Source organism: Aquarana catesbeiana, linkage group LG03, assembly GCF_042186555.1.
Source record: "Aquarana catesbeiana isolate 2022-GZ linkage group LG03, ASM4218655v1, whole genome shotgun sequence".
NCBI lineage: Eukaryota > Metazoa > Chordata > Amphibia > Anura > Ranidae > Aquarana > Aquarana catesbeiana.
Window position 1 is genome coordinate 456,898,088 of NC_133326.1, and position 21,771 is coordinate 456,919,858.

Consider the following 21,771-nt stretch of genomic DNA (forward strand, 5'->3'; position numbering starts at 1 on the left):
TTATTTGATTTACTGCTTGTGTTTCTTTTAGCCGTCTCCTAGGTTCTCCAATGGGCTTTTCTTTTTGGCCATTTTCTTCAATAGTGCAAACGTCATTTATTTGATACATGAGGTGACAATCTCTTCTTCAGCTAACTATTATGTTGTGGGTCTGCTACACACACACACACACACACACACACACACCTTGTTGTTGTTGTTAATGTATGTAATGCATTAATGATAAAAAAAAACATCCCTTTCAGCACCATGAATTCATTGTTTTGAGTCCCGAAACTGGCCTGATTGGGGCACATTTTAGAGCACTGTGGGTGTTATTTACTAAAGGAAAATCCACTTTACACTACAAGTGCACTGCAAAAGTGCACTTGAAAGTGCACTGAAACTGCACTGAAAGTGCACTTGTAGTGCCAAGTGGATTTGCCTTTAGTAAATAACCCCCATTGCCACTGTAAACACCAAATTATTCCAAAAACTGGTATTGAGTATTGAAAGAAGAAGCCACACTTTGTTGAGTAGAAAACATTTTACTCAAAGCACATTTACGTGTGCGTTAGAAAAGGGTTTTTGAACAAACCAACATATTTGTTGTATAACATTTTTAGGTTTGACAGTAGCCTTTTTTGGGTTAAACAGGCATGTTTAAAACCATAAACATACACAACTCAGGAACTTACAAAGTTCAACTTTGTCAAAGTGAAGGCAATATCAGACATTATTATGTCCAAACTGTGTTGATATTGCCTTCATCAGAAGGGGTGATGTCACCCCCGTGAAAGCCAAATTTTGAAGATGCACACAAATTGGGAGTCAAAATGGAGATTTCCCTCCTGATCCCATGCCTGATGTCAACATGTGCTAGCTTCCATCATGGGGGATCAATGGACGTGTTTCTGGGGTGCAACCCCTTCCTCTCATCTACTTTAATCGCGAGGAAGGGGTTGCACCCACAAAATGTGTACGGTGATATCTCGTGATGGCAGATAGCACATGTTGACACACTGTGTATATCTTCAAAATTTGGCTTTTAAAATAATTTAAAATAGTTTGAAAAATCAGAAAAATAAAAACAAACTTGAATAATTTTGGGGTGTTTTAGATTCTGCCTAAAACATCAATGGTGTTTTTTAGTCTTTTTTACGCATCATTCATGTAGTCTTTGATCTTCTGTAAATCATGATTGCACACCATGATCTCCCAGATGAGGACGTGTGCACTTGCATTTGTGAAATGAGATTCTTCTTCCACAACATCCACATCACCTAAAATAAAAAAACACACAATGTATTATAAATATGCAGGCATATATCTATTACCTGAAGCTGTGGACTCAGACACTCACCTGTTGTGGTGACTATTTCGCCCACTTCATAAACCTCTCCTTCCTCCACATCCTGAGGTTGTGGTATGCTGAGTTCCCCTTCTTTATGAGGTTGGGGGTCCCTGGTGTCTCTGATGTCCCGAGTCTTTTCTCTCCTATGTGAATTAAAAAAAGGTATAATAAGCACACAGAAATTTGAGGCCAGAAACAGGAATATGAAATATTGCTTGGAAGTGACGTACAATTGTCTGTTTTGGCAGAGTTCCAAGCTGAAAACAATTTTTTTCCCTTTCTAAAGCTAGAATACTTACCTGTTTTGTGCAAGTTTCAAACATGGAGACACCCCTAGTATCCATCCACTGGATTACCTGTGTGGGACACCCTAAAAAGTTTGTTCTGGTGTCCCAAACTACATCCAGATTAGGGATGAGCTTCGAGTTTGGGTCGAACTCATGTTCGACTCGAACATCAGCTGTTCGCAAGTTTGCCGAACAGCGAACAATTTGGGGTGTTCGCGGCAAATTCGAATGCCACGGAACACCCTTTAAAAGTCTATGGGAGAAATCAAAATTGCTAATTTTAAAGGCTTATATGCAAGTTATTGTCATAAAAAGTGTTTGGGGACCTGGGTCCTGCCCCAGGGGACATGGATCAATGCAAAAAAAAGTTTTAAAAACGGACGTTTTTTCAGGAGCAGTGATTTTAATAATGCTTAAAGTCAAACAATAAAAGTGTAATATCCCTTTAAATTTCGTAGCTGGGGGGTGTCTATAGTATGCCTGTAAATGGGCGCATGTTTCCCGTGTTTAGAACAGTCTGACAGCAAAATGACAATTCCAAGGAAAAAAAGTCATTTAAAACTACTCGCGGCTATTGCATTTCCATCCGACAATACACATAGAAGTTCATTGATAAAAACAGCATGGGAATTCCCCACAGGGGAACCCCGAACCAAAATTTAAAAAAAAATGACGTGGGGGTCCCCCTAAATTCCATACCAGGCCCTTCAGGCCTGGTATGGATATTAAGGGGTACCCCGGCCAAAATTTAAAAAAAAATGATGTGGGGGTTCCCCCTAAATTCCATACCAGGCCCTTCAGGTCTGGTATGGATATTAAGGGGAACCCCGGCCAAAATTTTAAAAAAAATGACGTGAGGGGTCCCCCTAAGTTCCATACCAGACCCTTAGGGTCTGGTATGAATATTAAGGGGAACCCCGCGCCAAAATAAAAAAAAACGGCGTGAGGTCCCCCCAAGAATCCATACCAGACCCTAATCCGAGCACGCAACCTGGCAGGCCGCAGGAAAAGAGGGTGGGACAAGAGAGCGCCCCCCCTCCTGAACCGCACCAGGCCACATGCCCTCAACATTGGGAGGGTGCTTTGGGGTAGCCCCCAAAACACCTTGTCCCCATGTTGATGAGGACAAGGGCCTTATCCCCACAACCCTGGCCGGTGGTTGTGGGGGTCTGCGGGCGGGGGGCTTATCGGAATCTGGAAGCCCCCTTTAACAAGGGGGCCCCCAGATCCCAACCCCCCGTGTGAAATGGTAAGGGGGTACAAAAGTACCCCTACCATTTCACTAAAAAACTGTCAAAGATGTTAAAAATGACAAGAGACAGTTTTTGACAATTCCTTTATTTAAATGCTTCTTCTTTCTTCTATCTTCCTTCATGTTCTTCTTCTTCTGGTTCTTCTGGTTCTTCTGGTTCTTCCTTTGGTGTTCTCGTCCAGCATCTCCTCTGCGGCGTCTTCTTCCCTTCTTCTCCTCGGGGCGCTCCGCATCCATGATGGCATGGAGGGAGGCTCCCGCTCTTTTCTTCATCTTCTTCTCTTCTTCATCTTCTTCTCTTCTTCATTTTCTTCTCTGGGCCGCTCTGCATCCATGCTGGCATGGAGAGAGGCTCCCGCTGTGTGACGCATCTCCTCTTCTGACGGTTCTTAAATAACGGTGACCCCGCCCCCCTCTGACGCACGGTGACTTGACGGGACTTCCCTGTGACATCACGGGGAATGCCACAGGGAAGTCCCGTCATGTCCCTTGCGTCAGAGGGGGGCGGGGTCACCGGGTGGCCCCGCCCCCTCTGATGCAAGGGACATGATGGGACTTTCCTGTGGCATTCCCCGTGACGTCACAGGAAAGTCCCGTCAAGTCACCGTGTGTCAGAGGGGGGCGGGGTCACCGGGTGACCCCACCCCCCCGTTATTTAAGAACCGTCAGAAGAGGAGACGCGTCACACAGCGGGAGCCTCCCTCCATGCCAGCATGGATGCGGATCGGCCTGGAGAAGAAGATGAAGAAGAGAAGAAGATGAAGAGGAAAAGAAGAAAAGAAGATTAAGAAGAGAAGAAGATGAAGAGAAGAGCGGGAGCCTCCCTCCATGCCATCATGGATGCGGAGTGGTCCGAGGAGAAGAAGGGAAGAAGACGCCGCGGAGGAGATGCTGGACAAGAACACCGGAGGAAGAACCAGAAGAAACAGAAGAACCAGAAGATGAAGGAAAATAGAAGAAAGAAGAAAGAAGAAGCATTTAAATAAAGGAATTGTCAAAAACTGTCTCTTACCATTTCACACAGGGGGGGCGGGATCTGGGGGTCCCCTTGTTAAAGGGGGCTTCCAGATTCCGATAAGCCCCCCACCTGCAGACCCCCACAACCACCGGCCAGGGTTGTGGGGATGAGGCCCTTGTCCTCATCAACATGGGGACAAGGTGTTTTGGGGGCTACCCCAAAGCACCCTCCCAATGTTGAGGGCATGTGGCCTGGTACAGTTCAGGGGGGGGCGCTCTCTTGTCCCCCCTCTTTTCCTGCGGCCTGCCAGGTTGCGTGCTCGGATAAGGGTCTGGTATGGATTTTTGGGGGGACCCCACGCCGTTTTTTTTTTAAATTTTGGCGCGGGATTCCCCTTAAAATCCATACCAGACCTGAAGGGCCTGGTATGGAATTTAGGGGGACCCCCCACGTCATTTTTTTGTTTTTAATTTTGGTTCGGGGTTCCCCTGTGGGGAATTCCAATGCCGTTTTTATCAATGAACTTCTATGTGTATTGTCGGACCGGCAATGCAATAGCCGCAAATAGTTTTAAATGACTTTTTTACCTTTGAAATGTCATTTTGCTGTCAGACTGTTCTAAACATGGGGAAACATGCGCCCCTTTACAGGCATACTATAGACACCCCCCAGCTACGAAATTTAAAGGGATATTGCACTTTTATTGTTTGACTTTAAGCATTATTAAAATCACTGCTCCCGAAAAAACGGCCATTTTTAAAACTTTTTTTGCATTGATCCATGTCCCCTGGGGATCCCCAAACACTTTTTATGACAATAACTTGCATATAAGCCTTTAAAATTAGCACTTTTGATTATTCATGTTCGTGTCCCATAGACTTTAACGGTGTTCATGTGTTTGAACTAACTTTTTTCCTGTTCGCATGTTCTGGTGCGAACCGAATAGGGGGGTGTTCGGCTCATCCCTAGTCCAGATGTGTAAATAGCTGCTGAGTATCCTCTCCTTACACTGAATCAAGTTTGCATTTCATTCTAGTTACAAACCCAACTAGACAACAATGTACTAAACTTCTTTTAATACAAATAGGCATGAACAAATGTAGTTAACCTGCATCTGTTAAAAACATCGTAGTAGTGGGCGAACAAACAATGTTTACTACGAACAATTACTGTGCCCACAAACCTGAAACTTGCCATTTTAAACTGTACAACAGTAAAGAAAAGCACATGGAGCAGCACAAAAGGAATAAGAATAATAGGAACACATGACAAAATACTTACTTTTTTGCAGCACTCTCTTGATTCTTCTGTACTGATCCTGCTCCCTCAATTTGTGGTCTGACCATTGTTTCCCCAGTTGATCCTTGGATCACCGTACCCCAAAATTCTTCTGCAGACTTTTCACAACTTTAGCCATGATCGTTCTCAAATTTGGGTTTGGGTAAGGTCCATGCTTCCCATCATAGTCGGCCCTCTTCAAGATGTCCACCATCTCCACCATCTCTACAAAGGACATATTTGAGGCCTTAAATCTCCTCCGGGATCAGGACGTTTGTGGCTCTGAGCTTTCGTCGTCCTCCTCGTTGCTGCTCTCCTCTGCACTTGCTTTTTCTTCGCAATGTGCTCTCCCACTGCGCCGAAAGAGAAGGGGCGGGGAATAGACTAGGAAAAAGGTTAGGGGCGGGCAGAGTTTCATGCATGCGCAGTGTATATAAAGCGTAACATGCATGCGTCATACGCATGATCTGCGAGCGGAGGACAGAGTAGCGTAAGCGCCGATCGTGATAACAAAGGTACAATTTGAACTTGGGGCATCAGTGGTCTATACTGCTTATAGATTGAGGCCTATATTGGGACAATATTATGAGAGTTTGTCTTGTGGTGTGTCTTGGATCGATTTGATCACAGCTTCCTCCCCCAATTCACCAATATGTCCAGAGAGCTGCCCTGTCTGTGGCAGGTAAAACACCCCTTTTATATTAATAAAAGAAAGAGGCAGGCAGTGCTGCATCAATTGCTGGAATTGGTGAATCCACAGATCCCCACGGCAAACATCAACTTTTTGAAGGCCAAAATTGGTGACCTGAGGAGCACATATAATAGAAAGTCCAGGATTCCAGAGATCAGGAGCAGCAGCAGATGTCATTTATGTCCCCAGGCTCTGGTACTATGACTATGGAACTATGACAGACTGCAATTTCTGTCAGACCAGACTGAAATCAGGCCATCACTCTCTTCCTTCCACTCTTCCTTCCACCTCAGATGAGGCTTCAGAAGTCCAACCTGGGCCTTCCACCCAGGAAGAAGATGTGGAGGAGCCTAGCTTGAGCCAGGTATAGCATTGTTTAACATATTTTTCAAAATTGTGTTTGATTGATAAACAATAAACTAAAACTATGTCCCATTTTCATACACAGGAAAGCCTCAGCCAGGAGGAGGCTGTGAAAAGTGGCAGCCAGGAGGTGGTGGGGAAAGTGGCAGCCAGGAGGTGGCGGCGGTAAGTGGCAGCCAGGAGGTGGCGGGGGTAAGTGGCAACCAGGAGGTGTCTGGGCCCAGTAGCCTAAACGAAACCCAGGTTTCTCCCCTCCGCCTTCCAACAAAAAGGACCAGGAAGGGGAGGAACGTGCAGGAGTCAGCGCTTTCTTTGATTTGGGAGGCTACTGTGGCCCTCAGAACCACCCCCAATATTCAAGAGGCCTATGCCTGCATGGCTGCCAACAAAATGCAGGAAATGGAGGTGGGTCAACGCCTCATTTGTGAGGAAGTGATGTATCTGGCCCTAAATAAGGGGTTGAGGGGCAGACTCGCAAGCAAAACCCACCTGTGTGAGTTGGACCATCCTCCTCCTCCTCCACCTCCCCAACCTCCTGCCACAACTCCAACACCAGAGCCACAGCCTGGAAGCAAGCGTGGAAGGAAGACAAGAGTGTGATGGCCTGGGTTCAGTCTGGTCTGACAAAAGACACAGGCTGTGGTATGACCACAGCCTGGGGACATATATGTCATCTGCTGCTGCTCCCGATCTCTCAGAGTTCTAGACTGGATTGTGCTCCCTATTAAATGGACTCCTCAGGCTACCAATTTTGCCTGTCAAATAACTGAAGTCTGCCCTGGGGTACAAAGGCTTCACCAATTTCACCAGTTTATCCAGCGTTGCCTTCCTCTTTATTTTGTTTTGACCCCTAATAAATTTCTATTTTTTTTTGACAAATACTTGGCTATGTGTTTTAGTTCAAAAAAGACAGTTTGTTAGTGTGAGTAGGCAGGTACATTTCAAAAATACAATGTCAAATTAACAATGGACACAAACACCAACCAATTTCTTTGAGGTTGAAAATATAAGATAATAATGGTGTTGTGGTAACTTGACACACAATACGAAAAAAAATATTATGGAGATCACTATAACAAATAAAAAAATAAAATCAGGAGATCTTGATAAAAAAAAAAAAAAAATAAAAACAAAAGTAGATTGCTATAAAAAAAATATAAACATTATTCTGGAGATCTGGCAAAAAAAATAATAAAGATTATTCATGAGATCACGAGAAATAATAAAGAAATCAGTTTGTCAGAACTCTGTGTGAATATCAGCACAAAAACAACTTAATTATTAGAGCATTATAAAGAAGAAGAGAATGCGCTGCATTAAAAGATTAAAAACTTTGCAGCGTGACCAATGTGCTCTCTCCATTACGAGCGCTAGTTTTACCAGACCGAGCGCTTCCATCTCGTACTTGATTGAGAGCATGCGTGGAATTTTGTGCATCGGAATTGTCTACACACGCTCGGAATTTACAATGGATTTTGTTGTAGGAAAATTTGAGAACCAGCTCTCAAATTTTGTTTGTCAGAAATTCCGACAAAAAATGCATGATGAAGCCTACACACGGTCGGAATTTCTGACAAGCTCACATTGAACATTTGTTGTCGGAAATTCTGATTGTCTGTACGCGGCATTAGTGTATTTTCAGCCACACACACAAGCTCATCTTTCCATATATTTGTTATTGTATTTCTTACATACATTTGTAGCTATAGGAATTTAGAAATCAGCAAAAACACAGTTCTCTGTATTTCATAGCAAACATGCTGGGGTAGATTTACTAAAACTGGAGAGTGCAAAATCTGGTGCAGCATTGTATAGAAACCAGTTTCCAGCTTTTTTTGTGTCAAAGCTTAATAGAACAAGCTGAAGTAAGAATCTGATTGGTTACCATGTACAGCTGCACCAGAATTTGCACCCTCCAGTTTTAGTAAATCAACACCACTGTCCTTGCTTACCCACTTGCCCTCCAGAAGATTTACCCCGTTCATGACCAAGCCATTTTTTGCGATACGGCACTTTGTTATTTTAACTGACAATTGCACGGTCGTGCAACACTGTACCCAAATAAAATTTATGTCCTTTTTTTCCCACAAATAGAGCTTTCTTTTTGTGGTATTAGACTACCTCTGTGTTTTTTTTTTTTTTTTGCGCTATAAACAAACAAAAAAAAAAACCACGACAATTTAAAAAAAATATATATATATTTTCTGCTAAAAAAAAACACATCCAATAAAAAAATTTAAAAAATCAAATTTCTTCATCAATTTAGGCCAATATGTATTCTGCTATATACTTTTGGTTAAAAAAATTCACAATAGGCGTATATTGATTGTTTTGTGCAAAAGTTATAGCGTCTGCAAACTATGGGATATTTTTATGCATTTATTTTTATTTTGTACTAGTAATGGCGGCGATCAGCAACTTATAGCGGGATGCAATATTGTGGCAGATAAATTGGACACTAACTGACACTTTTGGGGACCATTTGCACTAATACAGTGATCAGTGCTAAAAATATGCACTGTCACTGTACTAATGGTACTGGCTGGGAAGGGGTTAACATCAGGGGCAATCAAAGAGTTAACTGTATGCCTAGCTGGTGTTTTCTTACTGTGCGGGAAGTGCTTGTACCAGGTAAAGGCATGGATTGGTACCCCTGCTTTGCAGAGACACAGGATCCATGCCTTCTCTACTGACAGAACGTCAATCTGCCATGCTTACATCTAGGCTGCGGAACTCACTGATCAGCAGATCCAGACCCTGAAGTGTACCTAGTATGTGATCTGGCACAGCTGTCCCACTTTGCCGCCATATATCTAAATTATACAATTGGCAAGTGGTTAACAACTATTTAGATAAAATATCAACTACATAAGGAGAGCATTGTTTTTAGTGGGTTGGCAGACACGTTTGTCAATGCCGCTTTTTCATGAGACTGTATAGTACTTGGGATATATAGTATTTTTTTGTGCCTTTTAATTTGGCTCATGCATTTTTCATTGCTTTGTAGGCCAGTCAGGGCTTGACAAATTTACTTTGAATCTAGGAGCCAGCTAAAAAAGTTAGGAGTCACTTTTTTTAGCTTAGTGTGGGTCAGCACTTGGGACAAGGCAAGTAATTTGCACCCCCTAACCCTAACTTACAGCAGAGCAGAACGGCCAGCCAATAACCCTGACGTAATGTCGTAATGACATAAAGAGTCCAGAACATCAATGTATATCCAACACCGGAGAAAAAAAATATACTGGAGATTGTATAACAATATTGCCCGATGTTAACAAAACATACACACAAAACCTACATTGTACTGATCACCATGATAATCCAGCACAACCAACACAATGTAAATCTAATAATAGAACATGATTGAATAGAATTTATCAGTCTGTATGTTAACACTGCACAATATATACACAGAACATCCATACCAATCAATGACTAATATAAACCACAATAAGTAGAGAGATAAGCACTAAAATCATAAATGTTGAATATAAATAAATCCCAGAAATAGAACACAATGCTTAGAGGAAATAATATACTTTATTCTAGACAATACAGATGGGGTATGGGATATATCTAGTGCCAGGACTGAGAGCTATACACCATGCGAGGGAGGAGATATGGAAAGCATTTATACAGTGCCAGGACGGGGGGCATAGATCAATACATACAGTACCAAGACAAGGGCGGCCCATAGATAAATACATACAATACCAGGACAGGGGCCCACAGATCAATACATACAGTACCTGGTCAGTGGCCCACAGAATCACATATCAAAACATACAGTGCCAGGACAGGAGGAAGGGGGCCCATAGATCAATTCAAAACCCTGTTATGGAAATGTAGAAAACATGCAGTGCCAGGATAAGTGGGGCAGGGTGCCAGGAGAGGGGGGCCGGGTGCCAGGCCCATGTATCAATGCAAAACACCAAATTGAAGCCACTGAAGGAATGCATCCAGTGGTGCCAAAAGGGGGGAAGGGGGGCAAATTATGCAATACCCCAAATTAGAAATAGTGAGTTGAATGCATCAATGCCAGGAGGAGGAAGGGGGGGAAAGGGCAAGGTGCCAGGACAACAGGGAAAGAGTACCAAAAAAGGATGCCAAAAGAGGAGGGCAGAGTGTCCACACAAATCCAAAACCCCAAATTAAATATGGAATGCATACATCTGTGCCAGAACAGTGTGGTATAAAGGTGCATGGTGCAGGAGAAGGGTGAAGTGTGCATAATGCAGGACATGGGGTGCAGATTGCAGCATAAGGGTATAGTGCAGGGTGCAGGACATGGGGTGCAGGGGAAGGGTAGAGTGTGCAGAATGCAGGACATGAGGTGCAGGAGAAGGGTGCAGGACATGTGGTGCAGGGTGTAGAACGCAGGACATGGGGTGTAGGAGAAGGGTGCAGTGTGCAGGACATGGGGTGCAGAATGCAGGTGAAGGGTGAGGTGCAGAGTGCAGAATGTAGGATATGGGGTGCAGGAGAAGGGTGCAGTGTGTAGAATAAAGGACAAGTGGTGCAGAATGCAGAAGAAGAGTGAGGTGCAAGGGGCGGAATGCAGGGCATGAGGTGCAGGGGAAGGGTATAGTGTGCAGAATGCAGGACATGGGGTGCAGGGTGCAGGAGAAGGGTGCAGAATGTAGTATATGGGGACAGTAATGCAATCCCCCATTCCCCATGTGTCCTCCTACGTGTTCTGTGCATCTTCTTCAGCAGTGTCTAAGAGCAGAGTGGATGCAGAGGGCAGCATGTGTGCATAAAACAACATGTCCCTCCCTGGCTGGCTCCTTGCCCTGTTTACTACTGTAAGAACACTGTAGTCCTTTTTCTCAGCACCTTGTGGGGTTCTCTGTGGAAGTGCCGAGGCTGTGCCATGTTGGATATTTGGTCTCACTCCTTCCTCTCTGTTCTGCCGGAGGGCTCTGCAGGGACACCGGCAGCTGTGGGGAGAAGCAGAAGCCAATGCTGACAGTAATGTGGCCGGAGAAAGGAGAATTAGAAAGATCGGCAGCAGGAGCTCAGTGATTGGAGTCCTCTCATGCCGTGCTCAGTCGCTGTCCTGCATTTGCCAAGTGCCAAGAGAGATAAGCACTAAATGCCCTGATGTCATTGTGTGCCCGCCCCCCATCTAAGCCTAGCTGGCTGTGCAATTACCACCCTGCCCAGTCAACCCCTGACTTCACAGATCGGGTGCTGCTGCCACCTGCTCCTCCTCCGCTCCCCTCACCCTCTCACCAGGCCCTGCTCCGAGCCACCTTGCTGTCTGAATATTGTATCCAGGTTTCAGGCGGATACATTATTCAGACCAATAGTGAATGGGCTGACAAAAGCCCAGGCACCAGGATGCAATTTCTATTCGCCATGGCAACCTGGCGCATAAGATTTGTTGGGCCCTAAGGCCAGTTGAATTATTTGTTTCAGGTTAATTTTCTAAATATTTTTAGTTTGTGCATCTTGCAGTTCAGCTTTTAGAAACAGAAAGCATAATGACATAATTATTTGATTGCTTTGCACAGCAAACTGGGCGATATTAAATATCACTGTACAGTCAGCCAGATCCAGGTCCATGTGGGTAAACATTTGTGCACACGTGTGGGCATGTGATCCAACAGTATCCACACAGTTTATCTTTTTTTGTTTTTCTTTAATAAATCAAGAGGGAGCAGGGTAAGCATTGGGTAGCAGAGAAAAGTAGGAAGCAAAGTCTACATCTGTAATGAGCACGTACTGAATGTTCTCCCTGTGTACATATAAACTCAGAAGACATGCAGGTTCCTTTCCAGACCATCATGTTTTGTTGCAGTGCACAGCTCAATGCCTTTAACATTCAGTGTTTTGTAAATTTTGAATAGGCTTCAATTCCTTTATAAGCAAATATCTGCACATTAACAACCTTGTAAACCAACACTTTCTCTGCATAGAGCAGATCTTTGTGCTAGTTTACAGTGGGGGTTATTTACTAAAACTGTAGCGTGCAAAATCTGACACAGCTCTGCACAGAAACCAATCAAATTCCATGTGTTATTTGTCAAAGCTTAACTGACGAGCTCAAGTTAGAAGTCAATTGGCTACTACCATGCACAGCTGCACCAGATTCTGAGTGCGCCAGGTTTAGTAAATGTCCACAGGTACCATTTCAAAAAAACAATATTTAAAAATAAAAAATTTCTGAAAATCATGTATTTATCTGTGTACCTATTTATGGTACAAATCCTAACATCTCTTAACAACAAATGCAAAATGTATATGATAGTATTAGAGAAGCAGCTAATCTGTAAACTTCAAAAACATCACGATACAAAGATCAACTAAAGACGAGAATAGATCTAATAGATCAGAAGTTACCTTGAAATATTCTTATTTATAGCACAGCACAAAAAAAAATAAAGTAATAATAATAATAATAATACAAAGGTGATAAAATTGGAGAAAAACTACAAAAACTGCAAAAACGAACAGAAAAACTGTTAACTTGGAAAAGTTAATATTAATGTTGTAAAGTGAATGTTAACTTGGCTTAGTAAATAGACTGAATCTGTTTTCACACTGACTTCCATTTATGTGCAAGGGGACTTATGAATAACTAATTTTGAATGATTTATTTTACTTAAAGTCCTTAGATAACATTTACTTTCCAAAGTCAACAATCCCAGATTTATTCAAGGAGTAATGACTGTTCACTTTGCAAGGTTAATGTTGATTGGGCTTATTAAAAAAGGTAAATCTGCATTAACCTTGACTACCCAAATGTGTGCAAGAGAAATGAAAAAAAAAATGAACACAATTTATTTATTTAGTGAACATTTTCACTTTGCAAAGTGAACAGCCCTTCTATTCAGCCACCAAGTTAAGGGAAAGAAATCTCTGTTCAAGTTCTAAACTGTCTTGCCAGAGCTTACACGGGACTTTGGAGTCCTGCCTCAGCTGCATGTGACAGTGATGGACCAACCACAAATCATCTGTCACATGGGAGAGTGGGAGTAAGTTACACCCATACCCAGCGGTACCAGTTATTTTACTTTGATTTCAGTGGAAAAACGAGCACATACTAATAGGGAGGGGGAGGGGGTGATGTTATGTGACCCTTTGCTGTGCACTGCATTGGCAAAACAAAAAGTCACTTTAAGTGATGAGATGTGACATTCAATGGTAAGGACAATTTTTCTAGTATGTTTTTTAGTATGTACAAGCTTCATTAGATCTAAATAAAATAAATTACCGCTTCTTCCATTTGATTCTTAAGGTCTTCATAGACAAAATATTGCTGACAATACACAAACATATATGATCAAGATTTGCCAAGTGCTGGCCTTATAGGAGGGGAACAGTTCACATTCTGCCAGGACAATGTAACCTTGGCAACTAATCCTTTCAGCCAAACTGTTCAGCCAAGAATTATTTACACCCATCATATAATGTTCACTGAAAAATGATGAAAAGTAGATAATCATTTAATGTGTATGGGCATTACCACAATCACTTGCCTGCCAAGACTTGTCATGGGCCCTTATAGCAAAGGAATTGTGGGCCACCCCAGTTGAGTTATTGCTATGGGACTTGGGGCATTCTACCCCCAGTTCAAAGTTAGAGAATAGCTCGGGTAGCTAAATATTAGTGAAGAAATCCATACAAATACTGGTCCATGTATGATCACATGATCAAGGGCAGTTCAATAATTAATAATCAATACATTTAAAGCAGTACATTAAATATGGCCGATGTGAGGATGCTGCCTGCGTGACATGCACTAGCAGTTCAAGAGGACAACATAGTCAAGACATTCCTCTGCTCCTCCTCCAAAGCAATAGCTGACAGCAACTCCAGAGGCTGTCTTTGAGGACGAGCAGAAGGAATGTCTCCTATGTGGGGGCTACCTATGCATGTGGGCACAGGCAGTGTCCTCACGCCAGCTTCTATTCCTCTCCCTGGCAAGTGCATAGAAGAGTGGCTTTAGGTGGGCTCCATTGCACTCTGAAAACCAAGGAGCCACCCATAAACTAGAATACGGGGCATGCAATCAGCAGCATATAACATAAGTGTTACACTTAGGAGAAAGCGTTAAAAGTGATTCTAAATGCTGAATATTTTTTACCCTAATGCATTAAAGTAAAAAAAAATCAGTATGCAGCTACCCCTTCAGCCCCCTTATACTTGCCTGAGCCTGATCGCAATCCAGCACTGCACAAGAACAGCAGCTCTCTCTGCTCTGTCCTTCCTCATAGGCTCAGACACAGCAGCAGGAACCATTGACTCCTGCTGTTGTCAATCACAGCCAGTGAGGGGGGAGCAGGGGCAGGGCCAGGCTGCACTCTGTGTGTCAATGGGTACACAGAGCCAGCTTAGGAGCAAGCCCGAACAAGTGCCACCACAGCAAGTAGCTTGCTATAGGGGCAGTTAGCAGGGGGGAGCCAGAAGTGACAGAGGGGGACCAGAGAAGACTAGGATCAGGGCTGCTCTGTGCAAAACCATGGCACAGAGCAGGTAAGTTTGACTTGTATGTTATTAAAAAAAAAAAAAAAAAAAACTTTACAATCACTTTAAAAAATAGGGTATAATATCACTTTAACAGGGCCTAAATTTCTGCTGTAATTTTTTATCTTTCCTTTTAAATAGAAATAATGATAATGCTTTTTACAGAAAATGTTTGTTGGTCTATGCACACTGGGAGCAGTAATGGACATATTCACCAAATGGCTCCTGGGCGAGAGCAATATTGCTGCTCCCATTTAACTTCAAACAATCCAATGTGTACAAACAGATATAATGTAAATCTATAATATAGAATTGGAATCAGACAGTGAACAGCTCCTTAAATGCAAGCCCAAATTGTGTCAAGCGGAAATGAAAGTAGTATCCCACATTTCACAATACTAGTTAGCCAAGCATGATATTGTGATATTACAAGCTAGGATCCAGCAGGTTGATCGAAAAAAACCTGACAGATCTCTGCATCAACACAAACAATGTGTGATGCTGTGATCTCTCCCACTGAGCTATTGTGCTCTGACAGGCTACACTAATCAGTGCTGCAGCCATTGGCTGATTGAATGCTGGTTTTGAATGCTGTTTTTTTTGACAGAAGCTGGCTGTTAGACTAGTCGATTTTTTGACTTGTTGATTAGTCAGTGGTAAACACGGACCGAGAGTTAATTTTCTGTCCGTGTTTACCCTGCTTTAGTCTTTTTTCTTGATGAGTGCCTATGACAGGTCCAGTGGCTCATATTAACCCCTGCAGCACTGGTAGAATACCATTGCAGGGGTATATGGGGGGGGGGGGGGATTGCAATTAAGAGAGTAGCCTCCAGCACAAGGGATACTTCTCACTTCAATGTACAATAAGTACTATACAGATTGAAAAAAAAAAATTTAAGAAAACTTTAACTAAAACTAAAGCCCAGTCTAAGTAGCTATTGGACAGGATCAACTGGAAATCTCCACCCTAAAAGAAGTATAGAAGGAAGCAGGGTCAACAAAAACTCTCCACCCCATAATTGGTGCTTGCAATGCACACCCTGCACCCAAAGCAGTGTTTTGACATGATGCCATTGGCACATCTAAATTATAAGGTTCTTTTGTGCATACTCTGCCTCCGCTTATGTGATTGTTTTACTAAAAGTTTCTACTAGAATGTGTTGTTGGAGGCACCATGCTGTGTGTTTATAATGCAGAGCTTTTTAGATGACCAAACAAGAAACAAAGAGAGCTTTTTTTTTTTTTCTTTGATTTACTGAGCTAGTGAACTTTCCAGCTCATTTCAATATTATCTACACTCCCTTCCCCCTACATTTTTTTTGCTGAATTTAGCCACACATGTCCAGAGGTGGATTGAAGAAGAAATCAAAATAGCAAGAAACTTTTTTATTACGTTTGAAAATGCTGAGGCGCTGGTACTGCCCCTTTACACTGCTGTCCTAGGCACCTGCCCACTAGTGCCGCTATTGTGCACCTGTATTTCATATACTACCTGGGATATTTTAAGTGTATATCCACTAAATGGGCTCTATTTTACACCAGATGTTCTGTCTTTCATCTTTCTGCAGTTTCCATTGCGGACAAATACACAACCATGAGAAAATAGTGTGAATAGGCTCTACTGAAAGCAATCTAACACATTTCATTGCAGTGCATTGGAAGGAAGTCATTCTAGTTTCATCTAGTTGCATTTAGTTGCATTGACCTGCATTTTGCCATTCGAGTCATCTGAAATTGAGCCTTTTAAATGTGATGCATCTAAAATGTATGTTAATGTAAAACGCCTTAACACGTGTTCTGTTGTAAACAAGACCTACACCTCCAGAAAGATCATTAAAAATCTGTTAGCTATTGTATCTGCTTGTTATTATAATATAACAATCTAGGTAACAAAATAGCTATGTAAACTTGTACACCCCATTGCATTTTACTAGATACGCTTTATGCTTATTTCTGTTTGTTTTGGGGTTTTTTTTGTTTTTTTATAGATTTCTGGATTACAACTATTCTACAGAAGTAGTACTATTGTCTGGTTGCAAACTGATGTGCGCATAATTCCCAAGGAGACTAGAAGGGCATCAAGATTAAGGTGAATGTCAGTTACAAAAACACCTTAGTGGCTGTGGTCTGAATGAATAGGAGATGCAGCCTGCATGGGCAGGGAAAGCACTCACAGATAGAAAATGATGGATGAGAAACAACATGAGCTGAAAATTTGTGATAAGCAATAATTATAGCCTTAATAGGGTTCTTGGCTTCAGAATTTAAGCTGTATTCCCTGATCAAATAGCAATGAATTTATTTGGAGACAAATTGAATTGTACCACAGTTAATATTGTCCTTATATGAATTGTTAAGATACAGTAGAGATGCCATTTCTTGGCTGCAAAATATTTACATTTGTATATATTTTAAACAGCCTCTTCGAGTGTTATTTTTCAACACATAGGATCATACATAGGATTTTGATTTATTAATATGAATGAACAACAAAATTATATATATATATATATATATATATATATATATATATATATATATATATATACACACACACACACACTGTGATATATTAAGAGAGCATAATAATTAAAAAAAAAACAATGTGACCTAAAAAGTGCTGCAACCCATACCAACCAATCAGATTTTACTTTACAGAACAAGGAGAAGTGATTGCTGATTGGCTGCTAGGCATTACTGCACTTTATGCTCTTTGTCATGTTGACATACTGTAAGTCTAAATGATTTACTTAGTTAATAAGCCTACCAATACAAACTACCAAAAGAAGTCTAGAAATCAAAACTGATGAATAATAAAAAAATAAGTTTGGTAAGGTATAAGTACAGATCATCTTAGTATTGCTGAAGATTCATATGTTATTTGTCTACTTTATTCACTGTTTAATGAAAATGTGTATACACAGTATTCTGTATCCTCACCCTAAAACACTGTGCACTGACTCCATCTACAGGTCATCATCATATTGGCGTGTATTTTTTGCTTTCCATAAGGCTTAGACATAAATGTTTAACATTGGCTGATTGTCTAAAGTCATGTGGCTGTTGGATAGGTAGATAGATAGATAGATAGATAGATAGATAGATAGATAGATAGATAGATAGATAGATAGATAGATAGATAGATAGATAGATAGATAGATAGATAGATCGATCAGCAGCTCAAAATACATTCATAAATGCATAACTAAAAAAAGGTAACCAGCTCCAAGCTAACATGACGACACAGGCAAAAAATTGTAAAAAAAATATTTAAGATGACACATTTTTTGTGTTAATGATTGATGTCAAGAGTTGTCCTACCAGTCAGAGTAATGTCATTTACATAAGTTAAAGTTTTGATATATAAGATATAGTAATAAGGTATGAACAAAAATTTTGTACAATACAATAGTTTAAAGCAACCAATGAGAAATCAGCGTTAATTAGTTCAACACAGTAAACTGCTAAAAGCTGGCTTTTGGCTATGGGAAACAACAAATGGTGCTGTTTGCTCTGTGATCGTTTAAGGCCATCTTCATCATAAAGCAGGAGCAAATAAAAAGCTATTCTGTAAATTATTTATTATTATGTGTACGTATTCTATTCCTGTTGCCATAAGTTGTACACATTTTAATAACCCTGTTTTCTTTCTTTTTTTTGACTGACAGGCAAACATCAGCTAAATAATATATGCTCCAGGCCCTCTGGCAGTGATAATGCTCATGATTTTGTTGCCTCGAGGAGTGAACAGATTAAATTTAAACTCGGTCATCACAATGATATTGCTAACACCTTGTTGATTTGCAGGCCCCTCGTTTATTGTTACAACCTCTCACCTTTAACATTACAGCATTACATAGCAGTACTTCTGTGAACTTATACCCAAAAAAGTTTAAATTTACATCCAAAGCAATTATGAATAAGCACTCTGGAACCCCCCCCCCACAAAAAAGTCTATAGGCCACAACTCCCCTACACTTTAGTTTAATTCTATATCAGATTAAAATGTCTGGATGACACTGCATTTATTTAACACTTTCTTAAAGTGAATTGTTTCATTTGCAAAAATAATTGAATTTATTTTGAGCTTTTTTGATTGTGTGAATAAAACAGGTAGAATGTTTTATCTATGGTCAAACATTGTGGCCTGGCTTACATCTCAGTTTCCAAGACATTCATTTGTGTTAATAGACTTCCAATCCACATGCACTTCATTATTCATATACATAATGCATTAAGGTTCAGGATAGGTCATAATGGAAAGGGAAAAATAATGGGTTAAGAAGCAAACTGGTTCACTAAGTTGATGACTCCTAGGAAAAGGGTCACCGTGTTATTGGTACATAGGCAAATCGAGAAAAAAAGCGCAAACATCCCTCTGCAAGTAGCTCATAACAGGCAATATGACACTTTAGTAAATTCTACTCACCTTATTTCTGTTAACGTGTTTAAAATAACTGTCCAGGCCCAAAGACAATTAAACAAGATGGATTTCCTCCTCATTGCAATTCCTTGAGTCTACAGGAAAACAGAAGCACAGTTTAGAGGCAAACTTGATTGAATAAAGTTTTTTTTTTTTTTTTCTCTGCGTTGACTATAAAATGAAATGCATAATTATAAAAAATATGATTTGTTGACCAAAATCACTAATAAAGTTCTATAGTTTTATGTCGCTGCAAGGCTCCAGTCCTTGCATGTAACGTGAATATACATAAACCAATGTGGGTATTGCTCATAGTATTGACAGCCAAAAAAAAAAAATGTGTCAGCTTTTTTGAGCAAACTCGGCTATAATTGTTGATGAAATGAGTCAGCTATCTATATTCTTGAAAGACATCATATAAGAACTTTGTCTCAATGCGGTTTTAGGAATGCATTTCCATGCTTGTTAGTTGAAGCTTTTCAAACAGCAGAGCTCTCATGTCAAACTCCATGTGATTCTCAGGGCTGCTGTTTAATCTCATTATTTTAATACCCCATCTGTTACATGGGAGTTTCATGCTCTGACACACGATCTCTTTAAGATTAAAAAATAATGTATCAGGAAAATTAAAAACAACACACACACATGCAGTGCCCCAGATGTGTTAGCAACTCCTAAGCCTGCAGTAGATCTTCTATTTTTTTTTTTTTAATTATTATTCTGTGTGCTTCCCATGTTCTCGACTATCTCCATTCTATCCAAACACAAACTCCATCAGCACTAAGTTTCCAGGTCTACTTAAACCATAGCCATTGTGATCTATCTGAAAGTTCTGTTGGCAGAGAGTGTCTTTTAGCCTTGAGCAACGCAGCTATAACCAAGCCCCATTCATGTTACTTTCAACCATTTATTTTAAGGGTGCTAGTAGCACCCTTAGTAGAATAAAATAAACAAGCACACATACGGTTATTCCCCACATTCCTTGTGCAATTGAAATCAATAGAAACGCAGTTTGCATCACTCTCATGTAAACACTGGGCTAAAAACACAGACGGGGAGAATAAAATGAGATTGAACACATGCAGCCTCCATTGTGATCGCACATGCTGAAGGTTCTTGGTGATAAACGTGTGTGAGGTTTAGTCATGTAACGCTGCAAGATGTAGATGAATGGTGTACATAGGATGTAAAAAGCATGCACAATCTGACTATCTCCTTGTAGTACGCACTGAAATACACACATCTGCTGCTCTGCTAAACTATCCCTGTCTTCCTGGAATCTTGTCTTTCTTAGAAATTAAATACCACCATTTCAGCCAGCACAAGCTTACCTTAAATCTCATTATCCTCCAATTCCTTCAATATTACTACTGGGTTTTTTTTTTTTTTGGATGGCTGCTACAAAACAATATCTCTGTCTCTGTGAATTACAGACACAAAAAAAAAAAAAAAAAATGCAGAGCTTCTATCAGTCGACTAAGTCGTTTAGACTTGTAGATGAGCAAAACCCCCACATTAACTTCCCTATGAAAAGCTTTTATTTTTTTTTTTTCCCCTCTTTTTGTCCTCCACCCTTTAAGTCCTGCAGAGCTGTTCAGCCTGTCCCTAAAAACAAAACACAACACAACTGATCTTCTAAACCTGCCATCGATCGCTGCGGATTTCCAAAGTGAGAGAGAAAAATGGTCACAGCTTCAGTGTTTGCATGTTAGAGAGGAAAAATGGACCAAATGTACACCAGGCAATATAGGATGCTAAGTGGTGACATTTAGGCAGAGCCCTTACCTAGGAGACGATTGATGCTCGGAAAGAGGGAGAGGAAGAAAAAAAAAAAAAAAAAAAACAGGAGTGGGAGAAAGAGAGGTGGTTGCTTGTATAATCCAGTCTTGTGAAAGTGACTTGGAGAGAGCCAGGGAAAGCAGAGAGAGTGGCTGAGGCTGGGAGTTCTGCACGGCCCTGCCTCTCACTCATCCAGCAGCAGAAGCAATCACAAGCGCATCGCTAGCTCCCTCCTTGAGAATCAACCCCCCCCTTCCTTAAATTCCTTCCTAGTTTGGAGATCACGGCTACAACAATGCTTTTTTTTTATTCTTTCTTTTTTTTTTTCTTTATTTCAAGACAGTCCCGGGGTAAACCGGATGTGAAATAAGCTGTGACTTCATGCCAGGGAGATTTTATTTTAGAATGGAAGGTGGTACCAATCTCTCATCTATAGACCGATACGCCCATTTTTATAGGCAACATGATTTAACTTGAGCTGCTGTCGTCTTTTAATCCCTTGCGCTGGATGGGGGGACCAGTGTGTTTTTTTTGCTGAAGGGAGGTGTGTTGGGGGGGGGTGTACATATTTGAGGACTGGGCATTTGACCATTTGATCTGTTGTTTGACAGGAGTCATTTTAATGAACTGTTTTCTCGGTCCTGTAGAGTGGACAGAATCATCTTTCAGCACCGTGAAAATGTTCTTGGAACTCTTGGATGTTCAAGTGGCCATATGTATTTCAGTCCATGGGGGTTATCTTCCCCTCAGATCTACAGCGACTGCACTTACAAGTGCTCTTCCAAGTGCACTTTCATTGCACTTGTAGTGCAAAGTGGATTTACCTTTAGTAAATCAACCCCCATGCATACTCCAACTGAATGACAGTTTGTTAAACCAATCAAAAAAAAAAAAATTGATTCTGTGCTCCCTCCTCCCCTTTTGCTTCTATGGTG

At 41.2% G+C, this 21,771-nt stretch overlaps 1 protein-coding gene across 2 annotated transcripts in view; it reads right to left on the reverse strand.

Annotated features, from left to right (window-relative positions):
- The window catches only part of GABRA1 (gamma-aminobutyric acid type A receptor subunit alpha1), a 415,182-nt gene extending 393,687 nt beyond the window's left edge, over nt 1-21,495 (reverse strand). Inside the window, exons 1-2 of one of the 2 annotated variants that reach the window (XM_073620840.1) lie at nt 20,843-21,495; nt 19,064-19,152 (exon numbers count right to left, since the gene is read on the reverse strand). In XM_073620840.1, the coding sequence (XP_073476941.1) occupies nt 19,064-19,137 (74 nt within the window). In that variant the 5' untranslated portion in view covers nt 19,138-19,152; nt 20,843-21,495. The other variant, XM_073620839.1, reaches the window with a different exon arrangement.
- Nucleotides 21,496-21,771: the final 276 nt, after the last annotated feature.